This window comes from Bos indicus x Bos taurus, chromosome 2, assembly GCF_003369695.1.
Source record: "Bos indicus x Bos taurus breed Angus x Brahman F1 hybrid chromosome 2, Bos_hybrid_MaternalHap_v2.0, whole genome shotgun sequence".
NCBI lineage: Eukaryota > Metazoa > Chordata > Mammalia > Artiodactyla > Bovidae > Bos > Bos indicus x Bos taurus.
The window spans coordinates 121,005,645-121,031,060 of record NC_040077.1 but is presented as its reverse complement, the minus strand read 5'-3'; the positions used below and the strand labels follow the sequence as shown (position 1 = coordinate 121,031,060).

At 44.4% G+C, this 25,416-nt stretch overlaps 1 protein-coding gene across 5 annotated transcripts; it reads left to right on the top strand.

Moving 5' to 3' along the window:
- The first annotated feature begins 255 nt into the window (after positions 1–255).
- ZBTB8B (zinc finger and BTB domain containing 8B) lies at positions 256–23,138 on the top strand. Of its 5 annotated transcripts, none has more exons than XM_027517174.1 (5): positions 277–337; positions 4,811–4,933; positions 6,850–7,868; positions 18,604–18,727; positions 21,725–23,138. In XM_027517174.1, the coding sequence occupies exons 3-5, from the start codon at positions 6,890–6,892 to the stop codon at positions 21,864–21,866; spliced, it is 1,245 nt and encodes a 414-aa protein (XP_027372975.1). In that variant the 5' UTR covers positions 277–337; positions 4,811–4,933; positions 6,850–6,889; the 3' UTR covers positions 21,867–23,138. The 5 variants fall into 5 exon arrangements, 4 of the variants coding, with proteins under 4 accessions (XP_027372953.1, XP_027372975.1, XP_027372945.1 ...); XM_027517144.1 differs by having other exon boundaries at positions 18,549–18,727; positions 21,725–22,042; XM_027517152.1 differs by lacking the exon at positions 4,811–4,933 and having other exon boundaries at positions 256–337; positions 18,549–18,727; positions 21,725–22,042.
- Positions 23,139–25,416: the final 2,278 nt, after the last annotated feature.

Genomic DNA, 25,416 nt, shown 5'->3' with positions numbered 1-25,416 from the left:
CGGAGCTCTAGCCTTTACAAGCGCTGGTCCTTGCTCCTTTTGGCATCTTGGTAGTTGTAGTTTTGTCCAGGGTAGCTTTACTCGAAAAATAAACTGTGAGACCACAACTCCCATCACTCCGCATGCACTGGAGCCTTCAGAGCGCAGCCTCTGGAGGGGGGCACCAAAGCCATTGAGCAACCTTCTTGTCCAAGGGCCCGCCTTCCTGAACGCAGAAGCACCCGTGATTGGTCGACTGCCCCGCCTCTCAGCGGAGGGGGCGACAGGTGAATGAAAGGGGGGGCGTGTCAGTGCGCGTAGCTCGGCGGCGGCGCGGCTGGAAGGAACTAGCTGAAAGGTGAGAGCAGAGAAGTGGGTTCACGCTGCCGCTTTCATTGGCTTGGGGGGATTCGGGGCGCCGTGGGGGCGGGATGGGCAACCGACAGGGATGTTCCGTGTCGGTCGGCCTCTCTCGGACCACCTGGCCCTGGCTAATTCCCGGACTCCAGCCGGGCGAACCCGCACTCATTGACGGACCCTCTCCCTCCCCTGCAGCTCGGGGAGGGCCGTGCGGCGGCCGTTTCCCCCGTCCTTCCTGACACTGGGTTGCCCCCTATGCCCGGAGTCGTCCAGCGGGTGGTATGGGCGTACGCTGATTCTGATGGTCCCAGGGCGCAAGGGCTCGGCCAGACTGGCGCAGTTGGCAGCGACGGTCACTTTGTCCGGGAGAGGCCGTGGGAGGGGCAAGGCCTGGGTTCTCACCTTCGGGACCCAAAGACTATATCCAGTAACGGATTCTGGTGATTTCTGCAGGGTTGTCTACCTCCGGGCGGGGGAGGATCCCCTTGACTTGCGGTCAATTTAGCAGTTGAATCAAAGATACAGTTGACCCAGAAAATACTTTCTGTGAAAGTGGAAACTCTTCTTCTGAGTCGTTTCCCTCCACTCCGTGCGTTTGGGAAAGGAATGAATGACTTCCCCAGCACTTCTCACGGTTTCCTGGAGGGTGAGGGAAGTCAGGTTGGCATAAATTGATAAGGATGTCAACTCTGGACTCAAACCAATCTCGGTGCCAGTCCTAGCCTGAGCGTGTTATATGAAAATTTGAACCTCAGTTTCCTCCTCTGAAAAAGAGGAAGTAATGGTTTTACGTACTGTACTGGGTTCTTGGGAGGTTAACATTAGTTTATGCTTGTAAAGTGTTAATACTTTTTACAGTACTTCATGAGAAGTAGTTCTCAGTAAATGCTAACAATTGAGGAGCAGATTTTCATTATTCTCTGGTGAAACTGCAGGAGTGTTGTCAGAAAGAGCAGGTGGATTTCAAAGCTGCTTTTGGCGCTGGAATAAAGACATTCTCTCAGGGGCATGTGGGAGTTTGTTGCTAACACTAGTGTTGGCATCTGCCTTCTCCTGGAAGACATGCGATGTTCTTGGTTCAGTTTTCTATTTTTGGCCTCTTCCTTGTGTCAGGCATTGCTTGTAGCCAATAACTGTTGAGTTGAATTGGAACCATGGGAAGGTTGGGAGGGTCCCTGCCAAAGTGCAGATAAATGCGCTTCTGGAAGCAGTGTACCCTACGAGCTTCTTTTCCAGGAGAAGTGGTGATCCTCGGTTTGTGCCAGGGATGCAGAGCACCGAAGGCAAGTGGAGTTGTATGCCAAGTGCAGTTGGAGAAAGATTTGAAGAAAATATGTGGATAGATTTTTGCAAAGTCAAGGGAGTATTTCCATGATCCAGTAGAATCTAGAATATTTGCAGATAGAAAGCCAAAGGAAATAGGTTTTGAATATTATTGCTAGAAAGGCGCATCTTCTAGTGAAAAATACAGGTGCCTGGGGGGAGGCTCTGTAGATAAGACCATTCTACAAGAAGTATTGGGCCTGGGACTTCCCTGGTGGTCCAGGGGCTAAGACTCTGTTCTCCCAATAAAGGGGACTCGGGTTCTATCCCTAGTCAGGGAATTAGATCTCACATGCTGCAACGAACACCTGGCTCAGCCAAATAAATAAATGAATACTTCTTAAAAAAGAATTGGGCCTATTTAATAATCTTCCTTATTTACCAATTCCTTATCCCTCTGTCCCTCCCCCTTTTTCTTCTTTGCTAAAAAGGAGAGAAGGGGGAAAAAGGCAATATATGCACACAGTAAAAGATCCTGACAGTATGGAAAGGTTATACATGAAAAATGAAATCATTCCAAAAACCTCCTACCTCTAGTCCCTCTTTTCAAGGTTCAGTTCAGTTCAGTTGCTCAGTCGTGTTTGACTCTTTGCGACCCCATGGACTGCTGCATGCCAGGCCTCCCTGTCCATCACCAACTTCCAGGGTTTGCTCAAACTCATGTCCATCGAGTTGGTGATCCCATCCAACCATCTCATCCTCTGTCGTCCCCTTCTCCTCCTGCCCTCAGTCTTTCCCAGCATCGGGGTCTTTTCAAATGAGTCAGTTCTTTGCATCAGGTGGCCAAAGTATTGGAGCTTCAGCTTCAGCATCAGTCCTTCTAATGAATATTCAGGACTGATTTCTTTTAGGATGGATCTCCTTGCTGTCCAAGGGACTCTCAAGAGTCTTCTCCAAAACCACAGTTCAAAAGCATCAATTCTTTGGTGTTCAGCCTTCTTTATAGTCCTACTCTCACATCTGTATATGACTACTGGAAAAACCATAGCTTTGACTATATATGAACCTTTGTTGACAAAGTAATGTCTCTGCTTCTTGATATGCTGTCTAGGTTTGTCATAGTCTTTTAATTTCATGACTGCAGTCACCATCTGCAGTGATTTTGGAGCCCAAGAAAATAAGTCTGTCACTGTTTCCATTGTTTCCCCATCTATTTGCCATGAAGTGATGGGACTGGATGCCATGATCTTTGTTTTTGAATGTTGAGTTGTAAGCCAGTTTATTCACTCTCCTCTTTCACTTTCATCAAGAGGCTCTTTAGTTCCTCTTCTCTTTCTGCCATAAGGGTGATGTCATCTGCATATCTGAGGTTATTGATATTTCTCTTGGCAATCTTGATTTCAGCTTGTGCTTCATCCAGCCCAGCATTTCTCATGATGTACTCTGCATATAAGTTAAATAAGCAGGGTGACAATATACAGCCTTGACGTACTCCTTTTCCTATTTGGAACCAGTCCTTTGTTCCATGTTCAGTTCTAACTGTTGCTTCTTGTCCTGCATACAGATTTCTCAGGAGGCAGGTCAGGTGGTCTGGTATTCCTATCTTTTTAAGAATTTTCCACAGTTTGTTATGATCCACACAGTCAAAGGCTTTGGCCTAGTCAATGAAGCAGAAGTAGATGTTTTTCTGGAACTCTGTTGCTTTTTCTGTGATCCAACGGATGCTGGCAATTTGATCTCTGGTTCCTCTGCCTTTTCTAAATCCATCTTGAACATCTGAAAGTTCTGGGTTCACGTACTGTTGAGGTTATCTACTAATAACTCTTGCTCATATTACCTTCCAGAAAAAAATTCTTACATATACCAACAAAAACATATGTGTATCCCATCTAGGTGATGGAATAATACTGTACATTTTGTTTTGCATCTTATATTTTTCCTTAATATATCTTGGTGAGTTTTTATATGAATACACAGAATTCTCACTCTTTAAAGCATGGTTGCCTCGAATTCCACTGTGTGAATATACCTCACTGATTTAACTTGCCCTCTACTGGTGAACGTTCTGATTGTTTCTACTTTTGTGCTTGTACAAAAACCTGGTGTGATGGGCATCTCTCAGCTTCTGATTTGATGTACTTTTGGGAATACATCCAAAGGGATAAGTTTTTAGCCATGAAATTTTGGGAGCAAAAGATGTGTAATTTTTGTAGGGGGCGGGGCACGCCATACCTCGTTTGGGGATCTTAGTTTACTGAGCAGGGATTGAACCTGTGCTCCCTGCAGTGGAAGTGCAGTCTTAACCCACTGGACCACCAGGGAAATCCCCAAAGATGTGTACATTTTAAATTTTGATAAATGTTGGCAAATTCCTGTCTAAAATGGTGTTCCTGATGATATTTCTATCAACAGTGGATATTATTACTTTGAAAATTTTTTACCAGTCTGATCGGTTTTCTTTCAGTTCTGAGGAAGAACAGAATTTGATATTTAAATGTAGCATTCTCCTGTATCTTGCTTTCCCCTTGATATGATTGCCAAAAAGAGGAAGGTTTGTCTGGAGCATTTAGAAGAGGTGAGAATGACCAGGAACTCTTAATCCTGTGAAAACTTTCAGGGTTGATTTATTCGGGGGGGAGAAGAGTTTTTCGGATATCAGACAGTTCTCTTCCTTTCTAAATCAAAATGTTAATTTTAACTACTTTGGATGAAAAAACATTCCCAAAATTATAACCTCCTGGAGTTTAAAATGAATATAAAAAGAATCATCTTGATGACTTAGGCCCATCCATCATAGCCCTGGGGTATAATTTAGTGATGTCCTTAGGCCATCTTGAATATGTAGGAGCATTTAATACCCTTAGCTAAGTGGCCTTAGGCTGATATTTTGAAAAAATGTCTGGGTCTGTTTTTGACAACTTTTTTAAAACCTTTTCCTAGCTATCCATTCTCACTTTTAAGTTTGTCAGTTTACTTACGGAGGCTTCTTTACTTCTTTGTTCTCTAGTTTCTAAACTTAATGTGTCACTTATAAATGTGAGGAAAGTAGGTGTAAAGTGCACTTAATGAGGTTGTTGTTGGTCTTTTGTGAGTACAGTCTGTTAGGTTGACACACAGGCCTTGAGGGGTCTCTTGGCAATGGACTCTGTCTGCTGGTAGAGGTGCCTCATTTCTCTTGCGTGGGGTAATTGTTGTGTTCCACTTGTAGAAAAGAAGAGAGCTGAAGAGTTATTAGCTGTGGTTGGCAGCGTTCACTAGGCCTTTTGGGATCCCAGTAGAAGAAGAAGATATAGGAACTTCTCTGAGCTCAATGGGTCAGTAAATAAAAGGGGTAAGTTGATCGATGGCTACGTGGTTTGTGTGATGAGAAAAGAGAGAGAGAAAGGCTCAGGGGAGGTCAGCTTCTATCTTCCTCACTTGCAGAAGGGTTTTAAACTTGATTTATGTTTTGTATTTGTTTTAGGGACTTCCCTGGCGGCTCAGATGATAAAGAATCTGCCTGCAATGTAGGAGACCTGGGTTCAATCCCTAAGTTAGGAAGATCCCTGGAGAAGGGAACGGCTACCCACTCCAGTATTCTTGCCTGAAGGGCTCCTCTGTTCATGGGGTTAGAAGAGTCAGACAGGAGTGAGCAGTTAACAATTGTATTTGTTACATACTTGTTCTACTTAGCAGGTAAGACAGGAGTATTCTTTTGTATTTAGCTAACCTACTTTGTCGGAGAAGGCAATGGCACTCCACTCCAGTACTCTTGCCTGGAAAATCCCATGGGCGGAGGAGCCTGGTGGGCCGAAGTCCATGGGGTCGCTAAGAGTTGGACACGACTGAAGCGACTTAGCAGCAGCAGCAACCTACTTTGTGCAAAGCACTGCCGAATGCTGTGAAAGTGTTAGTTTCTCTGTCGTGTTGACTTTTTGTGATCCCATGGACTGTCGCCTGCCAGGCTTCTCTGTCCATGAAATCCTCTAAGAATACTGGCAAGAATACTAGAGTGGGTAGCCATTCCCTTCTCCAGGGGATCTCCCTGACCCAGGGATGGAACCTGGTTCTTCCACATTATAGGCAGATTCTTTACCATCTGAGCCACAAGGGGAGCCCTGCCAAGTGCTTTATGGGAAATCAAATGAAATAAGACATGGCTCATACCTCCTAAGGGCTTATAGTCCACTGACAGAGAAGGACCGAGACATAAAAAATACAGAGAAGAGAATGAAGGGTTGTGGAGTCAATCAATTAGGAATATCTCAGTTGCACTGAGAAAATTCAACCAAAGCGAAAAGGGACTTAATGGCTTCTGGCACTGCATGAGCTGGGGCTCATATGGTGTCCCTGGCCTCCAACTGTTGCTCCTGTTTGAACTGAGCTATCATCTGTATTAGGCTGGTTCCCCTTGTGGTGTGGCAGCAGCATCCCTCATAGCCTACATGCCCACAAAGCGGAGAGCCATTCTTTTTTTGGATCCCCCAGCAAATGTTTCATTGCTTTTCATTGGCTCTGGCCTAGTCACATGGCCATCTCTGAGCCAGTCACTATGGTCAGAGGATAAGTTATGTTGATGGGTTTAGCCTATGTTATAGCTTACACATCTGGAGCCTGGGCGTGGTGCTAATTTTATGCAAAGCACATTGGCTGTGGATGGGGCAAGGATGATTCCATCAAAGCCAAAAAGGGCAATAAAATCATAAGAATGGAGAATGCATTCTGGCTAGCCCAAGCATCCACCAAGTGTTCCCACAAATTTATGGTAATGAGTGTGAGCTGAGACTAGACATGCCAGTCCCTAAGTTCTGTATTGGGACACTGGAGACTGAACTGGAGACAGTAATTCTTAGATTCAGGTATTATTTATATTTTGAGCCTTAAAGACAGTCGAATGTCATTTATAAGAGCATGAACTCTGGAGGTTTTGAGTCTTGGCTCTGTTGCAGCTGGATCATCACCATCCTCTGAGTCTTAAAAGTACAATATTGTAAGTATGATATTAGTCTTTATTCATAGGGTTGTTATAAAAGCTCACAGAAAGAATCTATGTAAAATACTAAGGACTGCACCCACATACAGTTAGCTGTAGTTACTTTTACTGTTTCTCATTAGTTAACCCAGTTAGACAATCTTTAATTTTTGTTAGCCCGTATTATAAAGATATTATTTACCTGGGTTTTGGGGAAGAATAAAAAAAAAAAGAACATCTTATTTGTAAGGTTGGCATTTGTGAACTGAAAAAACAACGACAAAAAATCTTGGCAGAGATCCAGGCTCCTTTTGAGCAGCAGCAGCTGGTGGAGAAATGGAGATGCAATCCTATTATGCCAAGCTCTTGGGGGAGCTGAATGAACAGCGGCAGAGGGACTTCTTCTGCGACTGCAGCATCATCGTGGAAGGGCGGATCTTCAAGGCCCACAGGAACATCTTGTTTGCCAACAGCGGCTACTTCCGTGCCCTGCTCATTCACTACATCCAGGACAGCGGGCGGCACAGCACCGCCTCCCTGGACATCGTCACCTCCGACGCCTTCTCCACCATCTTAGACTTCCTCTATTCTGGAAAGTTGGATTTGTGTGGGGAGAACGTGATTGAAGTTATGTCGGCTGCCAGCTACCTGCAGATGAACGACGTGGTGAACTTCTGCAAGACATACATCAGATCCTCCCTTGACATCTGCAGAAAGATGGAGAAGGAGGCTGCAGTGGCGGCTGCGGTGGCCGCAGCAGCAGCAGCCGCAGCAGCAGCTGCAGCGGCTGCCGCAGCTCATCAGATGGACAGTGGAAGCCCCAAGAAAGGGACCGCTGGTGAGACCAAGAGCTTGGTCTCTCGAGCCGAGGGGGAGGAGAGTGAGGACCGACCAAGAGAGCCCCCCAGTGGTGATCTCAGAGGCTGCTGCCCTCTGGAACTGGTGGGGAAAGACAGCCAGGGCAGTGGCTGGGTCGACAGTGACCGCTCCACTCGGCCAGAACAGATGGAACCCAAGGTGGAGTTGGGTGCTGCAGAGGTGGAGGTGGATGGACAGCTGCAGCCGCCTGCCACCCCACTGAGCCTGGCCCACCGGGAGGAGGGTTTGCCCAGTAGCCAGGCTATCGACTTGGCTTACAGTAACTACCATGTTAAGCAGTTCCTGGAGGCACTCCTGCGCAACAGTGCCGTCCAGAGCAAAGAGGATGTGGATCATCACTTTTCTCAGAGTTTGGAGGGAAGACCAGGTGGTGCAGGAGTAGCAGCCATGAGTTCCACGATGGATGTGCAGACTGACTGGTATGGAGAGGACTCAGGTGAGCTGCATGAGCCTCCATCATCTCTGCTGCTCACGCACATGCGTGTGTGCCTTCTGGCCTCCCACCATCACCTGCGTCATTGTCATTGTCACTACCATCATCACCACCATCAGCATCCCTATCATCACCATCGCCACCGTTATCTCCACGTTATCACTGCCACCACTGCCAATAATATTAATTGAGCAGCTGCTGTGTCCAGGGCATTGGCTCTTCACATTTTTTTTTTTAACCTCTACAACTAGAGTATAAGCGTGTTGAATGCGATTTGGAGACATGGAAAGAACCCACCCTCTTCTACTAACCACAAGGAGGATTTTGGTGAATTCATTAAATTTCTTTGAACCCCTTTTTTTTCAGGAGATAATCACTCCCACCTTGCCTTCTTACAGAGCTGAGGACCAAATGAAAAGGTTTTCAGAACTTTTTTTTCTCACATATGAGAACATGTTCTGTACAGGTAGGAAATTTATCCTTCTTTGTGTCAACTGTGGTGCCTGGCCCATGTACTCAGTTAACATGTCGTGGCTGATAGTGTGATGTCCTGGAGAGTATTTGAGAGTTGAACTGGGCTTCATGTAAGTAAATTTCTTGTATCCTTTGGTAGGATTTGTGTTTTAAGAGAACTTAGTTTTTTGCCTGAGCAATTCTGAGAGATGGGATAATATGGTTAACTCTTCTTACAGATGAGGTAATTGTGTTGTAAACTGTCTTAGGAGATGGAAATAGATGTGGCTGTCTCCTTACTGATGAAAGTACCCTTGGCTTCTTTTCAAGCCAAGACATTAATGAGTCACATTTCTAATTCACCCTTCAGTACTGTGCAGTGAAAGTCGACTAAGTAAGGGGGGGTGATCTGCTCTTATTCGTTACTAAATGACTATTTTGAGACTTTAAAAAAAAATAACAGGTACACATGGGGTCATGAAAGTTGGACACAACTTAGCGGCTAAACAACACCACACAGGAGAATCCCAGGAAAACCGAGTTTGTCTGGAGACTTTTAAATTTCTTTCTTTTTTTTTTCATTTTAACATTTTTTAATGAAAAATTACTTCATCCCTGCATCAAAATTTCATTTTTTGTAAAAATCAAGAATGCTCTGTATGTCTGACCTAATCTAGACTTGCAAAACTTGCAAATATGGTTTCTGGTCGCCAGAGACACTGGCTTAACTAGCATGCAAAAGGTAGTGGTTGTTTTCAGTGATTACCCTATGGGAACTTGTTGAAATCTAATTTCTTTTTAAAAACGTAATTAATGAATTTTTGGCTGCACTTGGTCTTCACTGCTGCACCTGGGGTTTCTCTAGGTGTGGGAGCAGGGGCTCCTCCTCACTGCGGTGGCTTCCCTTGTTGGGGAGCACAGGTTCAAGGCGTGGGGACTTGGGTGGTTGCAGCTCGCAGGCTCAGTAGTTTAAGCATGCGGCATTTTAGTTGCCCTGCAGCGTGTGGAATCTTCCAGACCAGGGATGGACCCTGTGTCTCTTACATTGGCAGGCAGATTCTTAACTATTGGACCACCAGGGACTTCCAAAATCTAATTTCTGTGTAAGAGTAGCACTTCACAGTCTGTGTTCCCCTTCTCCATCCATCAGCCCCTCATAGTGCCATGTAAGTTAGGTGGAGGAAGTATGGAGAAATTGAGACCCAGAGGGTTTGGCGAGTTCCTTAAGAATATAGAACTGGCACATGTCACCAATAATGTTCTTTGATAGCAACCCAGGCTGGCTTCATTTCACTCATGAAACAAACTGTGAGGGCAGCACAGGTGGTTAGAGGATTTCAGTGCACTGATTTTGTCTCTCAACCCCTCTGCCTGTATCACGAGTATCAAGAAATAGAAATTCAGATCTACACCACCTTCATTCAGATCCATCTGTCCATCTATAAAGTCAGCTTTCCAACTCATCCTGGGGCAGGGCAGTCTCCTGGCTGCTTGCCGTGCCTGTTGTCTGCCAGGTTTTGATTCCATTTGCATGGCTCCAGGGTACATTTACTCCAAGTGCCAAGGGACAGAGTAAGACTGATTTGTTTGGTTTTTCATATATTTGCTCAAATACTTGAGCACTTTCCTTGTGAAGATACAAAGATAAGTCAGATATGGCTCCAGCTCTCAAAAAACTGATGGTTTCTTATAGAAGCTAAGCTGTGTGAAATTGGCACCGTGCGGTACAAGGTACTAGGGCTGAAAGACAGATGGAGGTGTGAATTTCACAGGGGGCCAGAAGCAGAACTGGCTTCCAGCTGTTAGGTTAGGGAGGCTTTATGAAAGTGGCATCTGAGTACTCACTACTGTATATAAAATCGATAAGTAGTGACTTATTGTATAGCACAGGGAACTATATTCAATATCTTGCTGTAACATATTAATATAATGCAAAAGAATCTGAAAAAGGATATGTAGAACAGTCACCTTGATATACACCTGAAACTAACACAATATGGCAACTCAACTATATTTCAATTTTTTAAAAAAGTGGCATTTGAGGGTAAGAAGAGAAAACATAGGGAGAAATTGGAGTCAGTCATGGAAAGCCATAAATGGTAAGAGGTAAGTTTCTATCTATAGGCACAGGGGAATTGTTGGTAGTTTCTGAGCTTGGGAGTGGATAGGAAAGATTAATGTGGCCTCAGCATAAGGTAGTGAAGAAATGGGAGACTGGGGCAGGGAGATGGTGAGGAGGCAGTCATAGTACTTGTGTATTCACTTATCTCTGACACTGGCAGACACTGTCAAAGCACGTGGTCCTCGTATAATCTCTTCTCCCCTGGACCTCCCAGTGCCAGCCTCACTACCCCCCATTGCTTCCTGAAAAGTTCATCTGTACTGGCCACTGCTACCGTTTTACCTCCCGTTCTTTTCTCAGCCCACGGTGAGGAAAGACCCCTACCCAACACCCCACCTGCTTCATGAGGTCAGCCGGACATTTCCAGAGCTGATCCAGTGAGTGATTTTCAGATGTTATCTTTCTGACCACTCTCAGTAGTTAACTCTGATCTTTCCTTCTTGAAATTCTTTCTTCCCCTGGCTTCTGACACCTTGAGTACCCATTGCTGTTACCTTTGTCCATTTCTTTTCAGCCTCATCATGGGATTGTTTAATGTCAGTGTGTCCAGCATTCCATCATGGCCTTGCTTCTTTAACATCTTATCATTCCTGTTCATTTGTTCATTTAACAGATATTTATTGAGCACTTCCTATATGCCAGGCACTATTCGTTTATAGTGAATGAATATTCGTTTATAACAGTGAACAAAAGACGGTGCTTGTCCTCGTGGAGCTGACATTCTAGCGTTGTGAGCCAGACAGTAACACATAAGTACCTGTATAATATGAAGAAGAGTTGACTCATTGGAAAAGACTCTGATGCTGGGAGGGATTGGGGACAGGAGGAGAAGGGGACGACAGAGGATGAGATGGCTGGATGGCATCACTGACTGGATGGCATCACTGACTCACTCAGTGAGTCTGAGTGAACTCTGGGAGTTGGTGATGGACAGGGAGGCCTGGCGTGCTGCAATTCATGGGGTTGCAAAGAGTCAGACACAACAGAGCGACTGAACTGAACTGGACTGAATATGAAGAACTAAAGCAGGGACAAAGTTGACTGAGAGTGAGGGGGTGCTATTTTATTTACTGTTGACCAGGACTTGCTAACAGGTTGCCTTTAAGCAAAGACCTTAAGTGAGTAAGAGAGCAAACTGCAGAGATATGAGGGGGAACATTCCAGGCAGAGAGAAGAGCAAGGTGCAAAGGCCCAGGTGTAGAATCACACTTGGCAAGTGAACAAAAGGAACAGCCAGGATGCTAGTGTGGCTGGAGTGGAGTGAGTAAGGCAGCAAGTGTTGGGGGATAAGGTCAGAGAGGCTGAGTGAGGGTGGACCAGGTAGGCCCTTGAAGGCGATGAGAAGGTCTTTGAGTATTGCTCCGCAGAGAGTGACTTGAGATGACATGTATTAAAAGGATCCTTCTGAGTACTGTGTGCAGTTACCTTCTAAGAGGGCCTCTTGCTTCTCCTCTCGCTTTCCTGTAGACTACAGGGGAGCATAGGCTACGGGGATCATAGACTGTCAGGGAGTGAGGTGGGAGCAGGAAAACCGCTTAGGAGGTAACTGCAGTAACCCAGGTGAGAGGTGTGCGCCTTCTTCTTTTTGTTTTTTTTAAAACAGATTTTATTTATTTTGTCTTATTTATTTATTTATTTGACTGCACCAGGTCTTAGTTATGGCATGTAAACTCTTAGTTACAGCACATAAACTCTCAGTTATGGCATGCGGGTTCTAGTGCCCTGACCAGGGATTGGACCTGGACCCCCTGCATTGGGAGCACAGTCTTAATCTCTGGACCACCCGGGAAGTCCCATTTTTCTATTTTTTTTAATTTTATTTTATTGTTGGGATATAATTGCTTTACAAGGTTGTGTTTCTGCTGAACAACAAAGTGAATCAGCTATTTGTATATACGTAGCCCCTCCCTCTTGTGCCTCTCTCCCACCCCACTCGCCTTGAATAAGTGTGGTAGCAGTAGACAGGTGAGATGTGATTGGGTTAGGACTGTACTGACTCTGAAAGATAGAGCTGACCAGAGTTTCTAATGGCTGTATGAGTGTTATGAGAAAAAGAAGCATTAAAGATGGCCTTAATGTTTTTACCTTGAGCGATTGATTTAAATGTTATGTTTGTGGTGCCCGTTGGATATCCCAGTGAAGATGTGCAGTAAGTGATTACATCTGTAAGTCAGAGCTGAGATATAAATCTAGGGTCATTGTTGGATCTGCGCAATTTAAATCCTGTGTATTCCATAGATCTAGAAGGAGAAGATAAGAGACCTAAGGACTGAGCCCTGGGAAGCTCCAACATTGGGAGGTCAGGAAGATGAGGGAGCCAGTGGAGGAAGCTGAGAAGGGGCAGTGGGCGAGGCAGCAGAGAATCAGGAGTGCTGCGGTACTCCCCTGGTGGTCCAGTGGGAGAGACTCTGTGCTTCCAAAGCAGAGGGTGCCGTTTGATCCTGGTGGGGAAAGTAAGATCCCACGTGGTGCATGGCACAACCAAGGAAGGAAGGAAGAGTGATGGGTGTCAAGAGGAGAAAACATTTCAAGATAACGGAGAAATCAACAATGTCCGGTACTGTGTGTAGGCAGATTGAGGACTGATCATTGGGTTTATTAATGGAGAGGTCATGGGTGAGCAGTATGATGAAGTGGTGGGGAAAAGACCAAATGGAGTAGGCTTAGACGAGGACTCAGAGACTCCACTGGCAGTCCAGTGGTTAAGATTTCCCCTTCCAATGCAAGGGGTGCAGGTTTGATCCCTGGTCAGGGAGCTAAGATCCCACGTGCCTTAGGACCAAAAAAAATCAAATCATGAAACAGAAGCAATATTGTAACAAATTCAGTAAAGACTTAAACAATGGGAGGGGAAACATCAAATAGGATGCCTAAAACTTAAAGAAAAATTAAAATAGATAAGCAACAAAGATATATTGTACAGCACAGTGAATTGTAATCATTTTCTTATGAGGGAGCATAAATTGTAAAAATACTGAATCACTGTGCTATACACCTGAAACCTATATAATATTGTAAATAAACTATACTTCATAAAAATAATAAAATAAAATGGTGATTATGGTGATTATTGCAATATTAGAATAAAGCACTAAGCCCAGAGACCTAAAAAAAAAACCCAAAAACCTTCAAATGTAGATGTGAAGATGGTATAGTACTTCTTTCAAGAAATTTACTGTGAAGGGAACAAAGAAATGCTTCCATGGCTGGAAGGGGATGTGAGGTTAAGGTCTCCTGCACTGCAGGCGGATTCTTTACTGTCTGAGCCACCAGGGAAACCCAAGTTTCAGCTTAGGTAGGAGAAAAATTCGGGAGATGGATGATGGTGAGAATTGCAGAACCATGTGAATGTACTTACTGCTACTGAGCTGTACAGTTAAATATGGTTAAAATAGTCTGTTTTATATTATGTGATCTTCACCACATAAAAAAACATTAAAAAAATGCGCTGCTTGGGTCCCACCCCACCCATTAGCTTGGGATGGAGATTGGGCATTAGTATTGTTTTTCATTTTAAGCTGCATTTTTATATGCAGGCAAAGTTGAGACCTCTTCGTCTAGGATTGGGTGGCTGAGATGGATTGGAGGATAAGGTCTCTGGAAGAAAGGAGATCCAGGAACAGAGGGGCCAGGGCATTGGAAGGGTCATTTTTGGTATTCACACCAAGAATTTTTCCAGGAGTAGAGTCTGAAGGCAGTGTGATCAAATCTCCAAGGAGCAAGATGACCCAGGGACTCCTAGATGACTGTAATAAGGATGAGCATCGGTATCATCTGATGGGATGACCTTCAAAACATCTTAGGCTTTTGCTCTGGAGATGACAGTGAAGCCCGAGGAAGACCTACCCTCCCCTGATCCAGGGTGTCAAGGCCATGGGTTAACGGAATCAGGGTGCTTAGGGGACAGCCAGGCCTCAGTTAAAGCAACCACTCAATCTACTGAGGACTCATAACTGTATTCTTTGCTTCTTTCCCCAAGCTCCAGATTGATCTGTCTAATCCAAGTATCCCCCCTGCCCCACCCCCACCAAAAAAAAGTGGATGCGCTGAGCCTGCCTCAAACATGATAAAATCCCGACTGACCTCATTCATCCTGCACCTGCTTTTTCTCCTGTGTTCCCTGCCTTGGTTTATTCCACCATCACCTATCACGTCAGCTAACCTAGAATCAGTGTCATTTAGAATCTTTCCTTTCCTCTGCTCTGTCCTCCCCATTGAGGTCATCATATGCTGTGAATTTTATTTCTCAATTCTCTCTCCTCCTCTCCACCTCCACAGTCACAGGCTTTAGTTCTGTCTTCTCTCATCCCCTCCCCACTGGACTTCCTGCCTTTAATCTTGCCTCTCTTAAACCCTTCCCCTGCATTATCCCCAGAGGAATCCTTTAAAAGTCATATCACCTTGTACCTTCCTTGCTTAAAACCCTACCTGCTTAAAGGATAAAGTCTGAGTTCATTAACATGTTAGTGTTGCAGAGGCAGGGATTTTTGTCTTTTCTGATCACTACTGTATCCCCAGGGCCTAGAACCCAGTCTGGCACATTGTAGGTGCTCAGGATAAATTTGCTGAGTGAATTCATAAATGTGACCTTGGGACCTTCCCCAGAAGTTCTTGCCCCTTTCCTTGGCTTCATTCCTCATTCTTCTCCACCCTGCTTTGTATTCCCTATTCTCATTTACCTCTGTGCCTAAACTTGTGCTGTTTCCCTGCCTGAGATACCCTTTCTCTTTCTCAAACTCCCAGTGAACTCCTATTCATCCCTCAAAACCTTGCTCAAAGGTCACCTCTCCTGTGAGATCATCTCTGAACTCCAGGAGAGAATTCATTATTTTCACTATCTTTCTTTCTTCTTTTTAAAAATTTTTTATTAGAGAACAGTTGTTTTTCAATGTTGTGTTAGTTTCTGCTGTACAGCAAAATGAATCAGTTATATGTATACATATGTGCTGTGCTGTGCTTAGTTACTCAGTCATGTCCAACTCTTTGCGACCCCATGGACTGCAGCCTGTCAGGCTCCTCTGTCCTTGGGGATTCTCCAGGGAAGAATACTGGAGTGGGTTGCCATGCCCTCCTCCTGGGGATCTTCCCAACCCAGGGATTGAACCCGGGTCTCCTGCATTGCAGGCAGATTCTTTACCAACTGAGCCATCAGGGAAGCCCAGGTATACATATATCCCCTCTTTTTAGATTTCCTTCCCATTTAGGTCACCATAGAGCTACGCTCGTGGCTCAGATGGTAAAGAATCCCCCTGCAATGCAGGAGACCCAAGTTTGATCTCTGGGGCAGGAAGATCCCTTGGAAAAGGGAATGGCAACCCACTCCAGTATTCTTATCTGGAGAATCCCATGGACAGAGGAGCCTGGCAGGCTGCAGTCCATGGGGTCACAGAGTCAGACATGACTGAGTGACTAAGCACAGTAGCACAGGGGATTGAGTAGAATTCTCTGTTATGCAGTAGATTCTTATTAGTTATCTATTTTATACACACTAGTGTATATATGTCAATCCAAATCTCTGATTTCATCCCACCACCACCCTTGTCTACATTTCTTCATCACTTTGAACTTTGCATTTGTTACATTATATTGTATGACTTTGTTTACATGTCTTTCTCTCCTGCTAGACTTATCTTCTTGAGTGAAGAAACAAGTATCTTGATAACAATGTATCTTGACACAGTGCCTCACATGTAATAGGCATTCAGGTGAACTGCTCTTCTGGGGGAGCCAGATCATAAGAGAGAAGGGAAATGTTGCAGTAATTCATACTTCTCTGATGGAGATGTAGTTAATGGTTATTTCCCACCCCCCCCCCGAGGTCTAACAGTGGACCCATTTTACTTAATGTTTTTGTAGATAATCAGGAAGAAGGTGGTAGCACAATGCCAGGCTGATGGGGATAAATGATAAGAAGAGTCCACAGTGCCAGGGGAGTGAGCAGGAAACTGGTCTCTCAGTGCCAGTGTAAGCAGTGAGAAGTAAATAATCTGACATGTATATGCAGTGCTGAGCCACGAGCTGCTGCTTTTATTCCGGGAGACAGATTTTGGAGTCATTATTGTTGTTCAGTCACTCAGTCATGTATGACTCTTTGCAACCCCATGGACTGCAGTACACCAGGCTTCCCGGTCCTTCACCATCTCCCGGAGTTTGCTCATACTCATGTCCATTGAGTTGATGATGCCATCCAACCATCTCATCCTCTGTTGCCCCCTTTTCTTCCTGCCTTCAGTCTTTCCCAGCATCAGGGTCTTCTCCAATGAGTCGGCTCTTCTCATCAGATGGCCAAAGTATTGGAGCTTCAGCTTCAGCATCAGTCCTTCCGATAAATATTCAGGGTTGATTTCCTTTAGGATTGACTGGTTTGATCTCCTTCATTATAGATTATGAAAAATGTTAGACATTATCAGCATGGGAACTAGAAGCTAAAGAAGATAATCTCCACCCTTACATAGAATGATGTTGGGTACTCACTTGACGTTCAGCTTGCCATACTTTTGGCAGCACCTCAGGAAAGGTATAAAGCCCAGGTAAGTGTCCCAAGAAGGTCTCAGAGAAAAGGAGTTACTCCTGCGTTGAGAGAGACCACAGGAGCCTGGCCAGATTAATCAGGAGAGAAACACCGAGGTGATGATGATGTTACAAAAATGGCTGACATTTATGAGAGCTTATTATGTGCCGGGTGCTGTGTTTCATGTATTACCTCATTTCATTCTTACCACAATCCTGTGAGGTGGGAATTATTATTATCCCTATTTTACAGATGAGTGAATTAAAGCACAGAGAAGTCAGGTGAGATGCCCAAGATCACACGGCTTGTAAGTGGCAGAGCCAGAACGCGACTCCTAATTTCTATGCCTGAAAAACTTGAGTTATTAGTGCCTCCACATATATGATATGATCAAATTCTGTAAAATCCTGAAGGGCATGGATAGAGGAAATGAGTCTCAGAATACTGCCAATAGGGTAACTCAGGAAACTTGAAAGGGTCAGTCTCTATACATGCGGGTGATAATCATGTTGTCACCCTAACAGCTGTATGAACAAGGTGGAAAAAAAAAAAGGGAAAAAGATTTAAATGAATTTTTAGATATTTGATGATCTCATATATACAGAGTTAATATAAATTCCAAACAGTGTGGGGGCTGCTTTATAGCAAACCTCTTCTATATATGCCTGAAAGCTATTCCGGGAACTGTTGTCAAAGAAAGCATGAAACCTGGTCTGGAGGTCTGATCCATCATAATAGTTGTTTGTTTTTTTCCACACATTTTTGAGGGTCATTATATCAGTTCAGGAGGTTTGCATTAGTCAACTCAGGCAGCCATAACAGAATATCACAGGCTAAGTAGTTTTATCAACAGAAATTTATTATCTCATAGTTTTGGAGGCTCAGTCCAAGATCGAGCTGCCAGCATGGTTGGTTTCTAGTGAGAGCTCTCTTCCTGGCTTGCAGACAACTACCTTTTTGCTTGTCCTCACGTGACCTGTCCTCTGTGCAAGAATAGAGATAGAAAGCCATCATTCCTGGCACCTCTGGCATTGTTCCTCTTCTTATAAGGATCCCAGTCCTATCAGATAAGAGCTCTACCCTTGCGACCTCATTTAACCTTAATTACCTCCTTAAAGGCCCTGTCTTTACATACAAGTGGCACTGGAGGTTATGACTTTAAGATAGGAATATGTGGGGAGGGATGCAATTCATTCTATAACAGGGTCTCGATCATTATTTTCCTAAAATGAAATCAAGGAGAATAGACATTATCAGAGTGAGTATTATTTTGGAAAGTGTTTCAAGCTGTCCACATGAGGATACATGTGTTCTCAGGCTGTGACATAAGCGCTGTTTCTAACTCTGAGCCACAGAGAAGTTTGAAAGCTGATGCCTCACAGCATTCCTTGCAGTCTTGTATCAGAAGCCTGTTTCCCTCTCTGGCTGACCCAGAGCCCAGCAGAGTCAGGATCTGCAGACATCGTCTTGCTGTTAGCTGCTGGTGGAGTTGGGATTCTCCCTCTTGAACTGGGCTGGTGGAGTTCTCCTGCTCTGGATTCCATCCATTGGAGGACAGCCAGTCTTGTTGCTGCTTACAGTACCGTTTGTTCCCCAGGTGATGTGCTGGTGGTGCCCATCAAGCTGCACAAGTGTCCTTTCTGCCCCTACAGTGCCAAACAGAAGGGCATCCTTAAGCGGCATATCCGCTCGCACACAGGGGAGCGGCCCTATCCTTGTGAGACCTGTGGCAAGAGGTTCACTCGACAGGAGCATCTGCGGAGTCACGCGCTCAGTGTAAGTGTCGCAGCTGGTGGATCTCTCAGGATGGCGGAGAGTGGCGGGGCGTGGAAGGTGGTTCATGAAATGTGTTTAATGTAAAGGTGAAGCCCCTCAGTTTTTCATTTCTCTGTCCACTGGGGTATTGTCAGAGAATTTTAAACATGTATTTCTGCTACTAAATTATAGCTGGGTTAGTGGAAAAAGAAAAAGTGAAAACTTATATGGTTACAAACTAGTTTTCCTAAAAGGAAAGTTAAGAAAGTTCAGATCCTAGTCTGAGGATGATTGTCAAAAGGCAGAGAACACTGGGGCTTAGGGATTGGGAGTCTGTTCCCCCAAGGGTAAGCTGCAGCCTCGGTTTCCCACCCAACCTCAGCACCCCGGGGGTAGGGAAGAGGTATAACACCATTTATAGGGCTGCCTGTGAGCAGCAAAGGGGACCCCTGGCCAAGGGGCCCTCCCTGCCCACTGGCTGCTGCCTAGGATTCTGTCTTCCATGTAAGTGGGTGAGTCCCAGCTGCTAAAAAGCATTCAGACCATGTAGAAAGGCATTGTATTTAAGATTATCTTTGAGCAAGGCAGCCACCAGGGACTTCCCTGGTGGCTCAAATGGTAAAGAAGCCACCAACAATACAGGACACCTGGGTTCGATCCCTGGTTTGGGAAGATCCCATGGAGAATGGAGTGGCTACCCACTCCAGTATTCTTGCCTGCAGAATTCCACGGACAGAGGGGCCTGGTGGGCTACATTCCACGGGGTCACAGAGTCAGGCATGACTGAGTGACTAACACTTGAACAAGTCAATGAGTCTTTGAAAACTCCGACATAAAAATGATTTGGATTTCAAAAGACACTCTCAAGAATGTGAAAAGACAACCCACAGAATGGGAGTGGTGCCACTTCACACAAACTTGGATTGCTATAATAAGCAATTTATAATAACACGGTGCTGGTGAAGAGGTAGAGAAACTGGAATCCTCATATACTGCTAGTGGGAACACCAACTGTTGCAGCCACTGTGCAAGACAGTTTAGTGTTTCCTCCAGAGGTTAGGCATGAAGTCACCATTGTCGCTCAGTCGTGTCTGACTCTGAGACCCCATGGACTGTGGCCCCCCAGGCTCTTCTGGACCCTGGAGAAGGGAATGGCTACCCACTCCAGTATTCTTGCCTGCAGAATCCCATGGACAGAGGAGCCCCCAAAATAGAAACAATCCAAATATTTATCACTGATGAATGAATAAACAAAGTGTGGTGTACCCCTATAATGGACTATTGTTTAGCCATAAAATGAGATGAAGTCCTGATACATGCTACAACATGGAATAACCTTGAAAGCATTAGGCTCCGTGAAAGCAGCAAGTCACCAAAGGCCATCTATTATGTGATTCCATTTATATGAAATATACAAAGTGGGCAGACCCATTGCGATAGAGAGTAGATTGGTGGTTGAAGCCTGTGGGGATGGGAGAGATAAGACCATTAATGGGCACAGGTTTTCTTTATGGAGTGATGAAAATGTCCTAAAATTAGATGGTGGTGATAGTTGTACAACCTTATGAGTGTGCTAAAAACCACTGAATTGTACACTTTAAAAGGGTGAATTTTATGATATGTAAATTACAGTTTTGATAGTATCTAGACTTAGATACATTCAAGGTGACTGACTGACTGCCTTTCCTCTCAGTGTTGGACCCAGCACACTTACCTGAGAATGGCTTTATCCTAAGATGTTAAGTTTTTGTTTGGCCTTTTTTTTTTTTCAAATTAATCTCCAATCCATCTTGGCAAAAATCAGTCCCTGGGTGCCTCTAAGATGTTTCATTGGTTGTAATCCCCATTCCACTCTGTACTAGATCCAGTCTACTATTCAAAGGCTCCATAAGGCTGCAAGGGTCACAAACATACTCAGGTTGACTCAGGAAACCCAGGAAACCTCATGGGAACCCAGGACATGTAAGGGCAGCTCCAGCAACCTAAGTATTGTTATTGGCCCTTCTCCTGCATCAGCCTCTCTGTCTGTCTCGCTTCTTGTATGTATCCTGCATCCAGAGCTCTCCACAAGGGAGGCTCTTATTCATTCACAGATCCCCAGTTGGCTGGAGTTCCTGAAGAGTGCACACTTCAGATAGATAGTTCCTTATACAAAGAGGACCCCTGGGGCTGCTGTCCTCATGAGGAGTTGCATGGGGTTAGGAGATCAAGTTCTCTTTTCTAGTATGCAAAGCTCTTTTCATATGTAAGGAACACATTTATCAACAAAAAAGTCAAGGTTGAAGCATCCGCTGGCATGTTTGGGAAATACACTGTTTGGGAAATCTGCCTTCTTAATAACTAAACATTCCAAAGTATTTAAGAAGCCATGTCTAAAATCCTAATTGGTTCACCAATTGCCCTTTCCATGCCAGGCACTAGGGATACAGTAACAGATGTGACACAGAGGACAGAGAACATGGGTGAAGCTAGTCTGTGACCTCGTGGAGCTTATAATCTATCAATTTCTATAGATCTATAATCTAGTAAATTATAAATCTGTAACCTAGTAAATTTTACCAATGATTTGTTAGACATGAAGGGAGAAGTATAGGTGAGACTATATAGCTGGGAGATCTAGTCTGGCCTGGAGCATCAGAAAAGACTTCCTTGAAAGGCATTAGTGGAAATTCCTTGACAATCCAGTGGTAAGGACTCCATGCTTTCACTGCCAAGGTGCCAGTTTCATCACTGGTCAGGGATCTAAGATCCTATAAGCCTGTGGCACAGCCAAGAAAAACCACAAAAGGACTTTAGTAAGAGGGGAGAGGGGGCAGTGGGGAGGAGGGCTTGCTCCATGCACATCCCATGGCCCTGGGCTGGAAAGGATCTTGATGAGGCTGAGATGGTGGCAGAAAAAGCAAAAGGAGAGTGGTGAGAAATGCAGCCAGAAGGTCATCCAGGGGCCGTATCACATGGGGCCCTGAAGGCCATGGCTCCTCCTCTTTTCTCTGACATGCACTGTGCTGGTGATTTTAGGTGCATAGATCCAACCGTCCAATCATCTGCAAGGGCTGCAGAAGAACCTTCACGAGTCACCTGTCACCGGGGCTGCGGCGCTTCGGGCTGTGTGACAGCTGCACCTGCATTACAGATACGCACGACGACGATGACGAATTGATGCCCATCAACCTCAGCCTGGTGGAGGCGTCGTTCGAGAGCCAAGAAAAGAGTGACACAGACAGTGACTGGCCGATCTATGTGGAGTCTGGGGAGGAAAATGACCCCGCCGGAGAAGATTCTGACGACAGACCCCAAATTCAGCCCAACTTATCTGGTGGAGACACACTTACGTAGCAGTAACTTGGTGGAGGAGAGGGTTTAGAATTTGTTCTTGCTGATTCTGTGAATGAAAGCCACCCTTTGTCCAATGGCGTGGAACCCTGAGAGGAACATTTTTTCACTGCCAATTATTTGCATTTTTGTTAGGCTGCACAGTGGAGGTTGGATTCTGTGACTCAGAGGACTAACGATTTTTTAGTGGTGCCCCTGGTTTCCGAAGGCTTTCTGAGTGAATCAAGGTTGGCCCTGAGGCTTGCTGTTTTTTCCAGAGCTATGCATCCAAACTCTGGATTGGAGAAAGATAAGAAAACCTCTATAGCTGTTTTTGTAGTTTCTCAGTCTTCTGCATTCCTATGTCGTCATCCTCTTTCTCTGAAAAGGTGGGCAAGAATATATTAAATTTCGAGATCAATCTTACCTCTGCCAAGCCTCTCCTGATCAATTCTGTACTGTAACTTTCTGGTAAAGTGTTAAGCAGAAAGCTTGCTTGATTTAAGGTAGGCAGGGCTGTCTGGCTTTATGATTGTAAAAGGTACTTTCTAAATCTAAGATTGCAGTTTTAGAGGCTGAGGGTATTTATGTGCAGACAAGCATGGAAATGAGCTGAAAGGCTCCTTATGGCACTGTGACTTGCCCCCGTCAAATTACATTTTAAGTTAGCCCCAGGAAGGGAGCCTGAGAGCCCAGGTCTGGGTGGTTTCCCTGTCTGGCTTGGTGTTTGACGATTGTGCGCACACAAATAACCCGTTTTACGATCATAAAGCAAGTCATTTGGGCAAAGCTCAAAATGCTCCTCTGTGTTTTCCAGCCATTTCTGAGAGCCACCACTGTGTAACCTGGCAATGCAGCCATCACTGCCATTCTTTTACTTTATGAATAGAACTTTAATTGGAGGGAAAGGGTAAGCCTACATAAGCAAGTTATATTTCCAAATTGTTTACCTTTAAAAGATCATCTGGAGGGAAAGGGAAGGTTAGTAGAAGAACAGGTTTTTAAAACCAGTCTGTTCTTTATTCACTTTGCAGCCATACAATTATTCTAACAAAAGAGACTGTATTTCTTTAAAAGGCTAAAGAACAAGAAGTATTATGGATTAAAGATATTTCAGGCACTTCCGTAATTTTGTCTTATGTTTAAGTATCCAAAATGGATTTTAAAGGAAATTCCTTTTCTTCCTTTAATTTTTTGGGACCCCATGGACTGTAGCCCTCCTGGATCCTCTGTCCATGGGATTCTCCAGGCCAGAATATTGGAGTGGGTTGTCATTCCCTTCTTCAGGAGATCTTCCCAACCCAGGGATTGAACCTGGTTCTCCCACATTATAGGCAGATTCTTTACCGTCTGTGCCACCAGGGAAGCCCTCCTTTAATTTTACTATATTTCAAAAGGTAGTAAAAAATATCACTTTCTACCTCTTTAACCAAAAAAATATAAATTTGCTTGTAAAAAAATGTTAGCATTGAAGGGTTCAGAAAGTGTTTAGACCATGCTTCTCAACAGAAGTTGGAACCCCAGGACAGTGCTGCTCAAACTGTGGCCTGAAACAGCTTCAGCTCCATGAATTCCTGGATCCCAGTCCATACAGTAGGGCCATACCCTGGCCTGCAGTTGATTGGAAATTTAAAAATGGGTCTTTTGGGAATTCCCTGAATCCAGTGGTTAGGACTCCATGCTTCTGCTGCAGGGGTCCTGGGTTCCATCCCTGGTCGGGGGACTGGACTCCCTGGAAGGCACACTGCGCAGCAAACTGAAAAACCAACAACAAAAAAATGTTACCTCTTTTATCAGAGGTAGTTGGAAAATTACTGTTCTAGGTCAAGAGTTACACACAGAAAATTATCAAGGACCAGAAATACTTTTCTTACCAGAAATGAGACTATTAGTGTTGTTTTAGAAGAGGAACCTTAGCAAGAGGGAAACCTAAATGGAGGTGTAAAAGATATACTTTGCAAGGAGTTTTGTTATGTTTTGCTTTCTTTGTCTAAAGTATTTCTGATGTTTTAATTTGACCTTTCTACCTCACAGCTCAACTCTCAGCCTGCTTTCTCCAGCAGAGCAATGATCCTCTCTGGTGACCCCATGATCTATTCATATCCCTGGGTGCAAGATAAAGCATTTTACATTAGAGATTTCACTCTAAGACAGTGATTTTCAACTGGGGGTGATTTTGCTCCCCAGAGGACCTGTATCCGGCAGTGTCTGGAGACCCTCTCAAGTGTCATAGCTTGGGGTGGGGTGCTGCTGGCATCCAGTGGGTGGAGGCAGGGATGCTGCTAAATGCCCTACAAGGTATAGGACGGTCCCTACAGCAAAGATGAATGTAGTCCACAGTGACAAGAGTACCAAGGTTGAGAAACCAGCTGTAAGATAAAGCAGGATTTAAAAAAATGATATCTTTAATGAACTTAATTTTATTGTACATTTCAGGCTACCTTTTACCTTCATAATATTTATTAGATCCTTATGCTTCTCTGGTGGCTCAGATGGTAACGAATCTGCCTGCAGTGCAGGAGAGCTGGGTTCAGTTCCTAGGTCAGGAAGATACCCTGGAGAAGGGCATGGCAACCCACTCTAGTATTCTTGCCTGGAAAATCTCATGGACAGAGGAGCCTGGCAGTCTATAGTCCATGGGGTCGCAAAAAGTTGGACACAACTGAGCAACTTACATTTTCACTTACACTCCCACAAGTTTTGAAAATAGTGGATTCATTAAATGAAGACACTGAGGCCAGATGATAGATGGTCCATGACTTGCCTGAGATCTGATTAGATGTGTGATGTGGAAACTTAGAAATTCTGATCTGATTCGTACTGCTAGAACTATTACTGGGCTCTGATTTTAAAGTAGCAAAATCATTGAGAGGAAAATGGAATGTGAAGCTTAGTATTTAAACAATTCTATTTCTCTGTAATGTCTCAGATTGTTACATTCCTGGTTGGCTGTTTGGAGTTTGTGTGTTGGCATTGGGAATAACTAGATTTGGTAGTTGAATTCTATTACATTTAAAGGAGATAATTCCTCTGTATGGACTATCAGATCATAAACTGCCCGCAGTTTTAAATTTATGTTCACATTTGGTGGTCAGTATTTTTAACCTACACAGTGTCTCTGAGGTTTAATTTGTGGAGTTGGTGATATTTTTATAAGTAGATTCATAGTTTTTCCAATGCAGACCATTCATGATCTAGTTTATATTTGGCATCTTTCTGGCACATTCAATCCAGATCTTTTTGTCTTCTATTACATATATTGAATGAATGGGAACAAGATTCTTACTTGTAATGGAATTTTAAGATGGCATCCTTGGACAGTTGTTTCTCTTGGGAAAAGGGAACAGGCTTTCAAGGCAAGGGTTAGAAAGGAATGAAAATAAGGCACATTATCTGTA

Excerpts from the sequence above, each read along its gene's own strand:
- ZBTB8B (XM_027517163.1), top strand. The coding sequence starts at position 6,890 with ATGGAGATGCAATCCTATTATGCCAAGCTCTTGGGGGAGCTGAATGAA. Across the intron at positions 7,869-18,548 it reads CTGGTATGGAGAGGACTCAG|GTGATGTGCTGGTGGTGCCC; the intron begins GTGAGCTGCATG and ends TTTGTTCCCCAG. Across the intron at positions 18,728-21,724 it reads TGCGGAGTCACGCGCTCAGT|GTGCATAGATCCAACCGTCC; the intron begins GTAAGTGTCGCA and ends TGGTGATTTTAG.